At 42.6% G+C, this 17,500-nt stretch overlaps 1 protein-coding gene, 1 non-coding gene and 1 pseudogene across 2 annotated transcripts in view; 2 read left to right on the top strand and 1 right to left on the bottom strand.

Annotated features, from left to right (window-relative positions):
* Positions 1 to 11,843, bottom strand: part of LOC123508678 (neurotrophin 1-like) — a 39,973-nt gene extending 28,130 nt beyond the window's left edge. Inside the window, exons 1-4 of the mRNA XM_045262526.1 lie at positions 11,754 to 11,843; positions 2,228 to 2,422; positions 1,807 to 2,196; positions 1 to 1,446 (exon numbers count right to left, since the gene is read on the bottom strand). The exon at positions 1 to 1,446 is cut by the window's left edge and continues 237 nt beyond it. Coding sequence (XP_045118461.1) covers positions 1,219 to 1,446; positions 1,807 to 2,196; positions 2,228 to 2,422; positions 11,754 to 11,843 — 903 coding nt within the window. The 3' untranslated portion in view covers positions 1 to 1,218. The remainder of the gene's footprint in view (positions 1,447 to 1,806; positions 2,197 to 2,227; positions 2,423 to 11,753) is intronic.
* Positions 11,773 to 11,887, top strand: Trnal-caa. Its single transcript has 2 exons — positions 11,773 to 11,810; positions 11,843 to 11,887. It is a non-coding gene; the product is annotated as a tRNA-Leu (tRNA).
* A 295-nt stretch (positions 11,888 to 12,182) lies between these two features.
* LOC123508743 overlaps positions 12,183 to 17,500 on the top strand; it is a 19,569-nt pseudogene continuing 14,251 nt past the window's right edge.

The raw sequence follows: 17,500 nt of genomic DNA, 5'->3' as shown, positions 1-17,500 counted from the left end.
GGAGAGATGTAGGAGTGAGGAGGCGAGAGTGAAATGTGGACTTAAATATACACACACTAATACTACTAAGCATCTGGACGCATTGGTTTGATGCAAGAGGAATAGAAGAAGAAACTTAAGTGTACTCGCTACTACAACAGAGTATCTATTCGCACTGGTTTATGAGATAGGTAGAGGATTTGGGAATATGTTCGCTGCAGATGAAGAATGACCTTAACAGTATACACGTGCTATTACTAGAGAGTATATGAGATAACTAGATGAGAAGAGTGAACCTAATTGTACTCGTGGCATTACAACTGACTATCTACACGCACTGGTTTATGAGACAGCAAGAGGTGGAGAGTGAGACATGTTCATCGTATTGGAAGAGTGGCGAGAGAAAGATGCGAACTGCAGGATAACACTGGCACTACTGCAGGCTACACATAAGGCATTAGGTATTGCTTGAGGTGATACTTTGACAGAGGGCGTGTGTGGTGACTGCATTAAATACTACATCACGCAAAGGCGGAAAAAGAAAAGAAGAAAATGAAAAGATACCAAGACAAGGACGATCACGATATAGGAAAAGATGGGTAGAAAAGAAAGTGTATTAGTGTATTGTGGTGTATGAAGAGCAGTGTGAGGAGGCATAATAACTCGGAGATGAACGTGCGTGCTAGTGCGAGGGATGAACGTGATCTGGTGTGCACTGCTACGTTATGAAGGACATTTGTGAGGAAGTGTCTGAAGGCGTACTGATGCTGAGTGTTAAGTGTTTCTAAGGTCCGTATTCAAAAGTACTCTGCTCTCTCACCACGAGTATTTTCCAAGGCCACAGAGATGATTAGCGGGGTTTTCAAGAGTGTTTCTTTAATAAATAATATAAAATATTGTTAATCTGTCTCTAGAACAGTAACAACACCTCAAAAACTCGTGTAAATTTATATAAAACCCTCTTGAAATAGTGAAGATGAAGCACAAAAGTGAGAATACAAGCCTAAGTACAAGATAAACTAATGTTGAGTGTTGCGAGAGTCTTTCCTAAGTGTTGATGGTGTTTCTAAGTACCAGAGAGAAACATGAACTAGAGTATATGTTCTACACTTATAAAGGATGTTATAAGTAATGTTAAGACAGTGCAACTTATCACACACAGACTCGTAAGGACATGGTCTAAGTACAATACGCGTTCTTAGGTTGAAACAGTGTGGTTTGCTCTTCTGTGTACATGTGTTAGTGGTCGAGGGTGGAGGCGCCGAGGAGGCAGGCGCAGCTGGCGGGGAGCTGGAAGGTCTCCACGGCGAAGGGGAAGTACTCATCACAAGGGTCGTACACTAAGAAGCGGTGGTAGATGAACTTTTGCAGGCACTTAGACTTGTAGCACTGAGGCACCAGCGGGCACTCGGCGTAACTCTGGCACTCCTCCACGCGGGTCGTCTGTGTCAGCACCTCGTAGTCCACCTGGGGAGAGAGAGAGAGAGAGGGGGAAAGGAAGGCGGGGTTGGGTATTAGTTTTAGACATTCGCGGTGGTCTAGTGGTCTGATCAGCAGTCTATAAAGAGAGGGTTCGTAACACAATCAACAGGACTATATTCTGAATCACCTGCGTCACACCTCCGCTTCTTTCAAACACCTTTACTTGAAGGGTGCTTTATTGTTAGAGTGATGGAATAATAAGATTTTTTCACTACTGATATGACAAACACCCTTAAGAATCCCGCTTATTATCTCTGTAACCTTAAAAAATGGTCTTGTTTGGTTGAAAGAGCAAAGCGTTTCAGAATATGAGCCTTAGGAACACCACGCAAAGTTGAACCTTACCTTTACGTTATTGACAATAGTCCTCCAGTAGCCCTCAGTATTAATAGCCCTCAGCGGCCGCACGTATGCAGTCTCGGAGGGGCACAAGTAAGTCTCCTCCGTCAGTGTCTTGGGTCTGTTCACTGAGTTACCGGTGTACAAGTCAGCCAGATCAGCGTAGAGAGTGAGAAGGTGGTGCTTGAAGTAATGCAGCGCCTCCTCCATCTCCTTCAGTGGGTACTCGTAGTCATACAGGCACCAGGGCTTCGTGGTGTTGTAGGAGCAGGTCGGGACTTGGTCATACCCGTAGCACTTGAACTCGTAGCCAGGCTTTGCTGTGGGAGGGTGATAGGCGTGTGGGTAACCAGGCGCGGCAGTGGGGGTAGGCTGCAGGTGTGACGGCGTGATAGGCTGGTGTTACAGCTTTGTAGGCGTGTGTTACGTGGTGGTATGGTGGTGTTGCGGGGTGGTAGGCGGGGGCTGGGGTGGAGTGGTGGAAGGGTGCTGGGGTGGGGGCGTAGGTGGTGGGGTGGTAGGCAGGGATGGAGTGGTGTGGCGTGCCGTGATGGGACACATAGGCAGGGTCGGATTTGGCGTCAGCTTCTCCCCTCACCACACCTGCAGCCACGGCCAACACCTGTGGATGAAAGACAGCAGCAGCAGCGTTAACTCTTTCAGTACTGGGACGCCATTTTACTGAGTTTTGGATGTGATTAGTCGATTTTATTTACATTAGGAATTGTCTATGGAGGTCAGAAGATTACAGGCCAGTCTTCGCTATTTTAATCTCCCATATAAGTTTCTGAGGCAGTATAAAATCACTAAATAGTAACCAGAATGAATATGAAAACCGTCATGCTACTGAAGGGTTAAGAGAAATTTCAATAAACGATAGTCAGAATTCAGTTTTCAACACCAACAGCAGCAGCAGCGTGGAGTTAAATGGTGGAATGCGATCGTAAGAAATCGGTTCTCGAATGGTGTTGGATGAGTAGATTATTGTAGGCTTTCAAGGACGTTACATGATTTTAGTGACAAGGATTTCCCGCCATCGATATAAAAACACATGAAAATCTTACCAGTAATTGCCGTGGCCGTTGAAAATTACCCAACTGAGAGAGAGAGAGAGAGAGAGAGAGAGAGAGAGAGAGAGAGGCTTAAAATATGAGTTTCAGTAATCATTAGCATTAAATCACCAGAGGGCTTTAAAAGATTAGATAAATAGATAACTACCTTTATGCAGGGATTGCCATGTACAGTACGTATACAGTAACGCCTTCACCAAGCTTCCTATTGTTGTCACGTCACGCACTGAGTTAACCCCTTTAGTACTGGGACGCATTCTTACTATGTTTTTGGATATGATTAGACGATTTTATTTACATTAGGAAGAGTTTACTGATTAATTACCAGAATCTTCACTGTTTTAATCCCCACATAAGTTTCTGAAGCTGTATAAAATCATCAAATAGTAAGCAAAATGAGTATGAAAACCCGTCATGCTACTGAAAGGGTTAAGGTGACGGTGCGGAGAGCGACGCTGGAGGAGAAGGGCGTGGCAGGAAAAGACTCAACAGGTCGCGGGTTTTGAGGCTCGCGAAAGTGTCATTATCAACTTTCCTCGGTGAAATGATGGTGAAGGTGATGCAAGGTGAGGGAAAATGACAAAATACCCGATCGTTAGTGAGGGCGGAGGTCAAGGCGTGGTGGTGGTGATGGTGGTGGTGATGGTGGTGGAGGTCCTAAGCTAACGGTTTAATGACATAAAGGAAACTGATGCGATTTTCAGCCTCATTGCGTCATCTGAACAACTCGAGGGAGGAAGTGACGGCGTGCTTGTGGTAAAATTGATTCTTTCTTTCTTTCTTTCTTTTCTTTCCTTTTTTTATCCTTTTATTTATTTTTCTTGATTTGTTGTCTTGTTTTCTTTTTCTTTCTGTATATTTATTTTTTTTACTTCTATGTCTATTTATCTACCTGTCTATTTACTTTTCTCTCTTTCTTTCTATTCTTGTTCTTCTTCCTGTTCTTTTCTCGTCGTCCTTGTCTCTTTTTAGTCATTATTTTGCGTTTTCTTTCTTTTTTAATCATTTTTCGTTTTGCTTTCGTTACCTTTTGATTTCGTTACGTCATTTACATTTCCCTTTCACTAATTCATCTTTTTTTTCACGTATTTCCTTTCATCCAGCCTTTCGTTTTCGTTGCAACTTTCTCTATTAACCCGTTCACTTCACATGCACCCATCACTAGTACATTTTCTACTCCCCTCATTATCTCTCGCCTTCATTGCACCATTGATATCTCTCTCACGGCGGCGGCGGTAGTAATGATAAGCAGGTGGTGCACGGGAGTCCCTCAGGTGTGTATGCTCAGGTGTGCTCTATTAGTGAGTGAAGGTATTTCCGGTTGCATTGCCTCGTTAACCTTTGCTTGTCTTCTTGTGATGGAGGTGGTGGTGGTGGTGGTGGTAGTACTACGGTGGTGGTGGGAATTGGTATCATGTTATATTACTTCTCGAGTATTACAAACGATAAATGAATGAAAAAGTTAATTGTTAGGTAACTGGTACATACATACATACATACATACATACATACATATATACATGCATGCCTATAAAGAGGTGGATGGACGGATAAGAAGATATATAAAGAAGGATATTGATGGATGTAAAACTACACCTACATACACATACATACATACATACATGCATACATACATACAAAATACAAATATGAATAAATAAACAAATTATTCCATAGACAGATGAAGTTATAAGAAAGAATATATTGTCACTTTTATCTACAATTATTCACGTTATGAAGAATGTTGACAGTTCTTGGATAAATATTTCACCACGTGGCGCACCATTCACTTTGGTTGAATTTGACCCGTGCTCTGAAACACTTCTGACTGTACCTCCACTATTTTCAAAAGGCTCTAGTTGAAGCTTCATTGATTTTTACACGTGTTTCTGTGATTCTAGAGACAGATTAACAGGATTTCTACTCTACTGAATGGCGAAACGCTCTTGAGAACCCGACTGACGATCTCTGTGGCCTTTGATAGACAGTCGTGGTGGAGAGCAAAACGTTTCTGATACGGGCCTTTGTCCTGTTAGTGGTGCGAGTGACAGGAAATTAACTTCAACTTTCCTCCCTTTAATACGGAAATCAGGAAAGTAGCGGCTTTTCATCTCGATTTCCCGAACATTAGAAAATACAAAATAAAACAAAAAAGATCATGAAAAGTAGGGAAAAGAAGATGGCGATGTGATAAGGTGTTGTAAAGTGGCGAGGTGTGGCGCGGCAGGTGAACGAACTGTCAAGGTCATCCCGCCTCGCCTCACTCAACAATAAGTAAGGTGAACACAGGCAAGCACTCCTACACACACACACACACACACACACACACACACACACACACACACACACACACACACACACACACACACACACACACACACACACACACACACACACACACACACACATTTTTTTTTTCTCTCAGTCTGGGAATAAGTGATGCTTCCTCTAAAACCACACACACCTGCAGGTAACTGATGGCTGATTAACACACTCGCATACCTGAACGTCTGAAGACACTGTTCAAGTTTGTCTGGGGTTGCTCTCAGACTCTCCGTAACCTTTGCCCTTTGCAGTGTTCAGCGCATCACTCAACACATCCAACAATATCAAAGAAACTCCTATCACAACGTTGAAGAAGAATGCAGGTTTTAAAGGGATAGATGTTGTCTTAGAAAGAACATTTTCATCACAACGTTAAATAAATTAGTTTTGAAAGAGCAAATATAGTCCTTTATGAGTACATCAGTGTTTACATGAGTACATCAGTGTTTACATTGAGTACATCAGTGTTTACGGCTATTGCAAAGCTAACACGAATTACCAATATGTTTGCAGGGAAGGGAAAGAAAGCCTGTGTCGGGAGCAGTGAGCCTTTCTCTTACAGCTTTGTCGCCCTTGGTCAGAGCTCACTGTACAATACATTGAGGCACTACAAGCGTGCTTCATTGATGCGCTGCTGTGTCAACAGCAGCACATTGAGGCAGTACAAGCGTGCTTCATTGATTGGGCAGTGATAGGAGGCTGATTGACTGTGCCTCACGTTTGATATTGGTGGTGATGCACTGACTGATTGTATTACTTGTTAGAGGAGAATTCAATGACTGATTGACTGAATGACTGACTGATTAACTGATGGAGTAACTGACTGATTTAGTAACTGTCTGCCTGACTGCCTTGGCAACTGACTGAATGATTAGATATATATGAATTACTGAATGACTAACTGACTGACTTATTAGATGAATGAAATAATAAAAAAAAAGAATAAATTTAAAAATCCAATAACTCTAAAATTCTAAAATTTGAATAATAAAATCTACAAAAATAAGCGGCAAATACAGTAATAATCTCTCTCTCTCTCTCTCTCTCTCTCTCTAGTCTCGTATACACGCTCGCAGACCCCAAAGAGAGATAATTAGTGTTTGTGAAGTCTCCCCGCTCCTGATAACGCTGCAGAGGGCTGAGTCTCATTGCATTGTGTGTTTTTGCATCAAATTACGCGCCGCTCATTACCACTAACCTCTGGATTAATTTAGATATTTTTGTTGCGAAATTGGGACAAAGACGATGATGGTGATGAGGATGATGAGGAAGAAGAGGACGAGCAGGAGGGGAGGAAGAGGAGGAGAAGGGAGAAGTATACGAAAAAAAGGAGGAAAGGAGAAGAGAAGCAGGAAGGTGAAAATAAAAGAGAAGAAAAGGATATAATGAAGCTGTCAATAAGTGCACTACATGAGAGAGAGAGAGAGAGAGAGAGAGAGAGAGAGAGAGAGAGAGAGAGAGAGAGAGAGAGAGAGAGTATGCATTCAGTATCGCATGTTGATCTCAGAAATGACAATGGCAAAAGTCCTCCTCCTCCTCCTCCTCCTCCTCCTCCTCCTCCTCCTCCTCCTCCTCCTCCTCCTCCTCCTCCTCCTCCTCCTCCTCCTCCTCCTCCTCCTCCTCCTGCTCGACAATAAACAGCCGCGAGTGTATCATTGCACTACCCAGCGTACAGTGAATAGTGAAAGGTGAAAGTACAGTGATTATTAGTTCAAACGAGAGAGAGAGAGAGAGAGAGAGAGAGAGAGAGAGAGAGAGAGAGAGAGAGAGATAATTGAGCATCGACAGGTAAGCAATGAGATGCAGGTAGACTCATTAAGGTTGATGCTGTGGCGGTGTGGTGGTGTGGTGATGTGGTGAGAGATACAGGTTTGGGCAGGGAGTGGTGTAGTGATGTACTGTTGTAGTGTTGTGGTGTGGTGTTGTGGTGGAGGGTGGTTATGGGTAATCGTCGTGTATGACAAGGTACTCGTATAGTGACTGTAGATGAGCAGCCGCCACTTAACGGGAGAAGCAGCGCGACTAATAGGAGTAATGAATGCATGACTTGTGTAACCGCACTTATTAAATCTTTCACTCCTACATTATCTTTTACCACATAAACACCAACACTATTTTAAACACTAATTATTTTTAGTAATGTCTTTTTGATGCTCCTCTAGCCACAAAAAGTATTACATTGTTTGCCTGTTTCCTTTATTTCTTTTGGCTCCTTGCAAATAATACCTTTTTAAACACTGAATTCTATGTTGTGTTTTCTTAAATAGTCTAGTATCACCAAAGTTGATGAAATATTCCCCCTATTTTTATTATTTTTAGTTTCCATTTATTCAATTTGCCTCCTCTCGTCTCCTCGTCTCGTCTCCCGAGATGATAGAATCATTCTCTTATTATCTTTTTTTTTTTGTTTCCATATTATTAATAAGTTTCAACCACTGTATTTTCATTTTATTTCACTTCTTTCCCCTCTTACTCTTGACTCATTTTTTCCTCTTCCTCTTACTTCTGGACTGACTTTTAATAGCAACAAACTGTCACGCTGCTGCTCCTCCTGCCCCTTCTCCTCCTCCTCCTCCTCCTCCTCCTCCTCCTCCTCCTCCTCCTCCTCCTCCTCAACCACTACCTTTGCATCACTCCTTTGCAAACTCCTGACGCGGGGTACCACAGAAGCTTATACTCATTTTTGTGACCGCTTGTGTTTCGTCACCTCTCTGCCTCGGTGTGTGTGTGTGTGTGTGTGTGTGTGTGTGTGTGTGTGTGTGTGTGTGTGTGTGTGTGTGTGAGGTGATGTGGTAATGAAGTTAAAAGAGGATTTATTTTAACGAGTGTCTGTAATTTAAAGTGACCAGAGAGATGGACTGAGGGAGAGAAAGAGACAGTAATACAAGTGGAAGGTGAAGAGATGAGAGGAGAAGTGTGGGCTGCGCTGGTGGTTGTGGTGACGCAATGGTGAGGGCAGGGAAGCGCCAGGCGGGATTACACTTGCCTCGGGTGTTATTACAGGAGTCGTGACGGGAGGAGATAGGCAGTGTAAGGGCGGCGGGGAATTACTAGCGTTTCTACTGCGGGTAATAATTGTGAAAGGTGAATGGCGGTGACTGTCTGTTATTGGGAGTTGTTTTATGTGGGAGTGCTTTAGTTTAGTGATCGTTTCTGCTTCCCTAGACAGTAAGTGAAGAGTTAGATGGATAAATAATAGTGGAAAGTGAATAGCTGTGATTGTATGTCATTATAGGAGTTGTGTTGGACTTGTTTTATGAGCGAGTGCTTTAGTTTATGATTGTTTCTGCTTTCCTAGACAATAAGTGAAGCGTTAGATATATAGTTAGATAGGTAGATATATATGTATAGTTAGATATAATAAGTAGCTGAAAAGCGATATGTTATTTTTTTCTAATCTCTCTCTCTCTCTCTCTCTCTCTCTCTCTCTCTCTCTCTACGGATTTGGAAATAGGGACGGGGTAGTTTCAGCCTTTCACTGCCTGTAATTCCCTTCTCACTCAGTAAAGTCTTCAAGTGTTACTCAAATCAACAACAGTTGCGTTATGCTGTCACTGACAACACGAGGCATCGAACTCTGCCACTTTGGTATGTGATGTCAAACGCTTCGCTGTGTTAGGATCGAAGACTTACTAGTGGGATGAAAAGTAAGGGATCTTTAGTAGTCTTAGTGACATCTTGCTAGAAGCAAGAACATCGTAGGGTTCAAAAGAACTCATAACTAGAATACAATTGTGTAAGTAGGATCAGGTAGTAAGTTAATAAGATCACTTTGTTTATCAATAGGATCAAGTACATACCAGTCTTACTAATAGGATCAAGAACATGGCGTGACACTACATAACAGGTACGAGGGACACATTAGTAGAATCAAATACTCTGTTGATAGGATCGAACACTCTAAAAGTAGAATCAACAGGAGTTACTTACAAAATCAAGGACACATTAATAGGATCAAACACTTACTATGAGGATCAAGGACATGGTGAGGTGTTCGGAGCTCGGAGGAGAGGGAGAGGGGGAGAGAGGGAACTTATGAACGCCATGACGGCCCCGGAGCAGCTATATATACGTGGTGGCACAATGCCGGGGGGTGCCAGGTGTCGCCAGGTGAGAAGAACTAATGAGCGGCGTGTTATTACCTGTAGAAGGTGAAGGTTCAAGTGTAGCCTCAGGTGTGAAATGAGTTCAGTGTGACGATATTAGTGTTGGAATTTAATTAAAGGAAAAGAAAAAAAAAAGATTATGTAAACGCGCAAGTTATTTTCATTCTATTCTCCATCTTTTTTTTTAATTATTATGTTTTGTTCACGGTCGAATGTTGTGAGTGGATGAGTGACTTAACTGGCAGCCATGACCAACATGCAGTCACTCATCTCGCTCATCTCACTCATCTCGACTCTTCCCACGCGCTGCCAATTACTAGAATCCGTAAAGAAAAGTGTAAAATGGTAGAAGCTATGACGATGGTGATAACTGTAATGATAATGGTGATGAGAGTATTGTTGGTGGTATTGTAGCATTGTGGTAATTGTGATAGTTGCAGTAGTAGTAGTGGTGGTGGTGGTGATGGTGGCGGTGGGTTTTTAGGTAGTAGTAGTAGTAGTAGTAGTAGTAATAGTAGTAGTAGTAATAGCAGACTAGTAGTAATTGTAACTCCTAATAAATAGATAAATTAAAGGTATAAATTCTGGAATCGATTTATTAACTTAATGAATAACAAATGAACTGACTGACTGATTGTTTAGGTTAGGTTAGGTTAGGTTAGGTTAGGATAGGTTAGATTGACTAACGAACTAATGCATTCATTGACTCACTGACTTCAGACGCTGCCACAAACAGGTCACATTACCTGTAAATTTCAAGATCCCACAAAGGGCGCCTCACCTGCCCGCCCTCCACAGATGTGTTTCCGGCCAGACTCTATTGTTTCCTGCTTCACTTTCTTCTCTGAGATTTACCTGTGTGTGTGTGTCTGTGTGTGTGTGTGTGTGTGTGTGTGTGTGTGTGTGTGTGTGTGTGTGTGTGTGTGTGTGTGTGTGTGTGTGTGTGTGTTATTATCTTCTCACGTTTCATTGCCGCTGCGTCATGATATCATTATTATCATTATTACCATTATTATTATTGTTATTATAGTTATTGGAATGTTTACAATGTCTAATTAGGAAAGTTACCTCTACTTTTTAGGGTCAATGAACTTTATGTAGAGAGAAAAGGAGAGAGAGAGAGAGAGAGAGAGAGAGAGATAATAAAACACAAGTGAAAGGAAATGAAAAGTTATTTATTATTGTTATATACTTGTTTTACTACTCATCACATAACTATCTATCTATCTATCTACCTATCTGTCTGTCTATCACTCTATTTACCTATCTACTTATTTTATCTATCCATGTATCTATTTCACTTTTACTTTTACAGCTTACCTTTAATGTTACGTGAGCACACCTGTCCAATGGGAGTACTCTTCTCACCTGCGGCAGTTAATGAGGAGGCGAGATTACAGTTTTGGTACCTGGAGGCGTCACGGGGCGGCGGGAAAATGATAGGGAAGGGAGGAAGGGACGGGAGGAGAGGCTGGCAGTCAATAGAAGGGAAGGGAAACAATGGGATGGATTAAAGTGATAAATCGATGGAAGAAAATGGCGAAAGGGAAAGATGGAAGGTGAAACAGAGGGAGGGAAAGGTAGAGAAACGTAGGAGGTGGATCAGGAGTAAAAGAAAATGGAAAGATGAGGGAACAGTGAGGAGGAATCAAAGGAAAAAGGAAAAAATCGAAGGAGGATTGCTGAGTGGAAGGAAAGACAAAAGAGAGAAGTGTATTAGAATGAAGAAATTTGAAAGAAGGATGATGAGAGAAGTAGAGGAGAACAAGCAGATAATGAAGAAAACTGAAGAAAAAATAGGGTAGAAGAGACTGAAGGTTAAGAAACAAGAGAGAGAGAGAGAGATGAGAGAGAGAGAGAGAAGAGAGATTAATAAAAACAATCACAGAGAGAGAGAGAGAGAGAGAGAGAGAGAGAGAGAGAGAGAGAGAGAGAGAGAGAGAGAGAGAGAGAGAGAGAGAGAATGGTGAAAATACAAGAGATAAAAGTAAGCTAACACTATTTAAGAGCTGAATTCAAGACGTAGTTGTGACTCAAGGTCTTCACTTAGGTACTGGAGGAGGCGTGGCGGGTGAAGGGCGAGGTGAGGTGACGACCAAGTAAAAGTTAAGGAAAGTCAAGAGAACATTGAGATAAACGACGCCAGCTTAACCTGTAGAAGGCCAGGGTGAGGAGTGGAGAGTGGGGGGACGAGAGGGCGGGGGAGATCCAGCCGTCACCTCACCTATCATTTACACGCGCGAGGTGACGAGGGAGGAAAAGGAGGATTAGTGAGGGGAGGTCGTAAGGAAGAGGTAGATAGGGTGGAGGTGAAAGAGGGAGGTGAAAGGTTTGTCTGTTTGCCTCTATGTATCGTACTTTCTTTTTTCTATCTATCTTTCTATCTATCTATCTATCTATCTATCTATCTATCTATCTATCTATGTATCTATTTACTTATTTTTATGCCTACCAATTGCTTAATATTATATGTCAGGATGGCCGAGTGGTCTAAGGCGCCAGACTCAAGGTTACCTTCCTTCCGATAGAAGGGTGCGGGCATTCTGGTCCTCTCTGAGGGCGTGGGTTCGAATCCCACTCCTGACAAAGTTTTATTAAAACAAGGAATTCAGCAAATCTGACGCTAAAGTACATTTCCAGATATTTTAGCCTCAAATCATGTAGGAAAAAAAAAAAAAACATATTATAATGGTGGTACTGGCTGTGGTCGCCAAGTGACATGAGTGAGTGGTGAGTGGGTGGAGTACGAGTACATGAGCGAGCCAAGAGACACACGACCGACGTGGCGTAGCGTGATTCATTGCACTAGGAGAGATAAAGGCGACTCAAAGTGGTTTCTGTCCACTAAGGTAAGATTAGGAAGATCCGATTACAGATTACAAGATAATAAGTGGCTGTGATAAGGTGAAGCCCGAGGAAGTGTGCTGTGTAGGGGAGTCACACGGCAGTAACACCACATACTCAAAGGAAATTACAATGGCGGAGAAGAGACGGACAGTAGGTAGTGCAGGGAAGCCGCCTCATTGTTCTCTGTCTGCTTGTTGGCCACGCGGAGAGAGTCTTGTTCTATTTCTATTCTCACTTTACCCACTGATAGTTTTACAGCATCAATAAATAGTAAGAATAAGGAATATCCACGTTTTATCTATACTCTCTCTCTCTCTCTCTCTCTCTCTCTCTCTCTCTCTCTCTCTCTCTCTCTCTCTCTCTCTCTCTCTCTCTCTCTCTCAACCCCTATTCCATCTATACATTCTACTCCTATGCATTCCTGCCCACTCACTGATACCCACTCACGGCTCTCCTCCCCCACCTCTAACTCTCCCTCCCCCACACCCACGCCCCTCCCCCTCCCCCAGGCTCTGCGCTCCCCAGGTGAGAACAGGCTATATATTGTGTGCGTGCCACCCCCCGCGGGGCCGTCACGCTGCCAGGGCCTTGCCAAGACTGCGATATTTTTAAGTTTCTCCTTGTGCTCCATTTTCTTTCTGTCACCTTGTACTAGTGTGTTGCTTTGTATTGCAGGTGTTTGGTGGTGCATGACTCTGGCGTTGTCATGTTGTCACGCCTTACCTACCAGATGGTTAAGAAAATGAGTCAATAGGTTATACTCTGTTCACGATCAATAGAGGCACGTCTCTTGTGGGTGGAGCACGGCACGGGAGTAAGATCAACGCTCAGGCCTGCTACTGCTACTGGCTGGCCGTGTTTACTGAGAAGTGCTTGGAGGAAGGATGTATTCTTACTTTAAAGCAATGAGTGCATTGTAAAGTGCTTCATTTTATTTCTTACCAACATTCAACTATTAGCTTGGAGTACATGAAAAAATCCTTCGCCGTCTTCACTAAATGTCCTATTTCTTAGAAAACGAACAAAAACAAGGGAGAAGAAAAGACGAAGAGGGGATGAAAAGAAATGAGCAGTGAAAGAAGTGTGTTGGATATAGAATACTGTAACAAACAAGTAAGCACGTACGAGGGAAGAAAAAAGAGGACAAACGTGTGAAGACAATTGATTGGATTTGAGGGAGACATGAGAAGAGGAAACGAGGAAAAAATACAAAGACAAGGAGAAGGAAATAGATGAAAAGAAACTTGGAAGGAAATAAGGACTAAACTACTACTACTACTACTACTACTACTACTACTACTACTACTACTACTACTACTAGCAACAGCAACAACAACAACAACAACAACAACGAGTAGAAGAGGAAGAAGAGAAGGAGGACAACGACGACGACGAAGAAAAGAATAAGAAAAGAAGGAGAAGAGGAGAAGTAGAATAAGAAAACCTACAATAGCAATAAAATTAACAACAACAACAACAACAACAGGAGCACTTTTACACCTAGTACCGAGCAAGGACATTAGCCGGCCAACCAACAAACACACAAACACACGCTGTATTTAACCTTTGCTACATTATCTCGCTACTTATCTCATTATCTCTCTCTCTCTCTCTCTCTCTCTCTCTCTCTCTCTCTCTCTCTCTGCTTCTTTTATTTTTTTATTCTCGTGGATTTCTATTTCTTTTTGGTACTTTCCTTGGGGGATTCCGTTCTCTCTCTCTCTCTCTCTCTCTCTCTCTCTCTCTCTCTCTCTCTCTCTCTCTCTCTCTCTCTTATCGTGACTAGCATGTTATTAAAGGAAAACGTAAAGCAGGAGGAGGAGGAAGAGGAGAAGGAGGAGGAGAAGGAGGAGGAGGAGGAGGAGGAGGAGGAGGAGGAGGAGGAGGAGGAGGAGGAGGAGGAGGAGGAGGAGGAGGAGGAAAAGGAAAAGGCACAACATAAGTAAATTTAAGAGATGGAGGAAGAGAATATAAGAAGAGGGAAGGAGGAGAAAGAAAGATGAAATGTGTAGAGAGAGAGAGAAGAGGAAGAAAGAGAAGGAGGAGGAAGAAGAGGAAGTGCGTAGTAGTTACGATGACATTGTGATAAACAGTTTCCGAAAATAGTAAGCCAGGTGAGTCATGGTGATACTGTGAGACGATGGAGTAGTAGTAGTAGGAGGAGGAGGAGGAGGAGGAGGAGGAGGAGGAGGAGGAGGAGAGAAAACGAGAACCAGAACAATATATATGAAAAGCAGATGAAAGAGAAAAGAGGAGGAGGAAAAGAAGATTGCGAGAAAGCGTAGACAGAAGAAAGAAGAAAATTAAGAAGAGTGCAAGAAACAGAGAAAATACTGAAAGAAGGAGAAGATGAAAGTTCAAGGTGGAGGAGACGTAATAGCAGTTGTGGAGATGATGAAGAGGCTGGTGACGCGGAGACCAGGGACGAGAAGCCACAAGAGCGTTCCCTGTGGTCATCTTTGTACGGGAGGCCACAGCTCAAGGTGGTGGTGGTGGTGGTGGTAGTAAGAGGTAGTTGACTGCCTCTCTTCTTCTATCTCCTCATCTTTTCTTTTATATTCATCTGTTGTCTTATATATATGTATCTATTAATGTTATTCTTGAACGCTTTACTCTCTCTCTCTCTCTCTCTCTCTCTCTCTCTCTCAAATCATTCTCTTTTATAAATGTACTTTGCTCGCTTGCCAGAACTATTTTCAAAGGTCCGTCTTTTTCTCAGCAACTCAAATCATTATCTTTTACTTGTATATTATTCTTACTTTACTTTTTCCTTCGAATCATTTTGTGTATATCTTAATGTTCCAATCTTTAACGCTTTGCTCTCTCACTAAGATTATTTTCAAAGACGACGGTGAGGGTTATTCGATTTCTCTCGCGTATTTTTTTCTTTTTATTTTCCTTATTGGTGTAGAATACTTAGTAAACTGTCGCTGGAAACACTGAACCTCCCTCGAAACCCACAGCAACTACTAGAGCCGCTACATGAACCTGCTCGAGTGCCCAGATTAGACGACAGAACACTAAAGAACATGATTAATTATTCTTTTATTTCACTTTTATCTTCGCTCATCCTTATTAATGCATGTCACTAAAGACCACGTTCCATAACACCTCTGCGCTTCACCACTGCACTCCAAAGGCTATCTAGTTAAAATAGCACTGATTATTAATTTCCTCAGTACCAGGACGCGTTTTCATATTCATTCTAGTTACTATTTGGTGATCTTATACAGCTTCAGAAACATATGTTGGGATTAGAATAGTGAAGACTGGTATTAATCTTTTTCACCTCCATAGATCCTTCCTAATGTCAATAAAACCGTCTAATCACACCTAAAAATCAAGGTCTTAGTACTGAAGAGGTTAATGGGTATTTTGACGCGTGTAGTGACGGATGAACAAGATTTCTATACTGTTAACAGAAGCACTCTTGACAACCTTGCTAATCATATCTGTGGCCTTTGGAAATAGTCGAGTTGTTCTGAATGTGAGTGTAAGTGTTGTCAAGCTCTCTCTCCCTCATGACTCCTTCCTTGGGTCGTCTCCATTCCGTCAGTCACTCACAATTCCCCTCGTTTCATCCTTCACTGACTCCCTCTTCCCCTCGCCTCAGCACACTGCCTTGCTCTCTCTCTCTCTCTCTCTCTCTCTCTCTCTCTCTCTCTCTCTCTCTCTCTCTCTCATAAACACGATAGCTTGAAAGAGGAGGATGAGGAGAAGGTGAAACAGGAAGTGAGTTGAAAGGAGCTTGAAAATAAAAAGAAGGAGAAGAGGAAATCGTGGTGAAAGAGGAAGAGGATGATGGCAAGAGCAGATAAAGATGATAATAACACAAATATTGGCAGATAGAAAGATAAATATTAATCTACTCTCTCTCTCTCTCTCTCTCTCTCTCGTCACTACGAATTCCTTTTCTCTTGTATATTTTCCTTTCTCTCTTTTTCCTCCTCCAAAGCATTTCCTTGTTCTTTTCTTCTTATTTCCTCTCCTCCTCCCTCCCTCTCCTCCGTCTCCTCCTCTTCCCTATCCTTCCTGTTTACTCTCCCTTCCCTCTTCCCCTCTCTGCTCCCCCCCTCCTCTCCCTTTCTCTTCTGACCCAAATGTAAACAATAAAGAACGAACAAGGAGAAAGAGGGGAAGAAAAAGAAGAAAGGAAGTAGCAAATAAAAGAGACAATAAAGGAATAAATGGAGAAAGAGCCGAAAGATAAAAAAAAAGAATGAGAGAAAAGGCGAAGAGATAAAGGAGAAAGGATAGAAGTGGATGAGTGAAAACAGGAAATGAAGATTGAGAAAAGAAAATAAAGAAGAGACAACACAGAGATAAAAGGGTATAGTGTGTGTGTGTGTGTGTGTGTGTGTGTGTGTGTGTGTGTGTGTGTGTTTACGTAAGAGGGAAATCTGGCCAAAGGTAAAAAACAAACTGATAAAAAAAGGACCACTGAGCTGCCTATCCCTACAGAAGTCAAGTATGTAGATAGTTGGAAGAGGACTCCGAGATTGGTATAGGAGTCCTTTATTTTTTTTTCCTCAATTTTAGGTTTGGCATGAAGAATGTGTGTGTAGATAGACAGCTTTGTGTGAAGGAAGAGAGTTGTCTTTAGAGGGCAAGCTGTGACTGCCCCACTGTGTTGTGAGATACAAAGGGAAACGTTCATTGAGTTCACAGTTGGCTTTAATGATAAGTTCACAGCATCCCCTCAACCAGTGTTGTTAGACCTCACTGGGAGTAATTATCGTTTTGAAGGTGTCTGGTTCCTCCTCGTGTTTCACTGTTTGATCTGCTGCAGTCTCTGACGAGACAGCCAGACGTTACCCTACGGAACGAGCTCAAAGCTCATTATTTCCGATCTTCGGATAGGCCTGAGACCAGGCACACACCACACACCGGGACAACAAGGTCACAACTCCTCGATTTACATCCCGTACCTACTCACTGCTAGGTGAACAGGGGCTACACGTGAAAGGAGACACACCCAAATATCTCCACCCGGCCGGGGAATCGAACCCCGGTCCTCTGGCTTGTGAAGCCATCGCTCTAACCACTGAGCTACCGGGTGTGTGTGTGTGTGTGTGTGAAAGAGAGGAGGGTGTGTCTGCTGGAGAAGATGAGAGTCACAAGGCAAAGGTCAGAGAGAGAGAGAGAGAGAGAGGCGTGGTGGTGATCTTTTTCAATATTTAATGTTTGCTCTTTTGTATCATTTCCGCATCAAAGCTAATGGTACTTTTACTCCTATTGATTCGTTGGGAATTCACACACACACACACACACACACACACACACACACACAAACACACCGCGTAGTGTAGTGGTTAGCACGTTCGACTCACAATCGAGAGGGCCGGGTTCGAG

The sequence above is a fragment of the Portunus trituberculatus genome, chromosome 25 (assembly GCF_017591435.1).
Source record: "Portunus trituberculatus isolate SZX2019 chromosome 25, ASM1759143v1, whole genome shotgun sequence".
In the NCBI taxonomy this organism is placed as follows: Eukaryota; Metazoa; Arthropoda; class Malacostraca; order Decapoda; family Portunidae; genus Portunus; species Portunus trituberculatus.
This window is presented reverse-complemented; position numbering and strand designations above follow the sequence as displayed.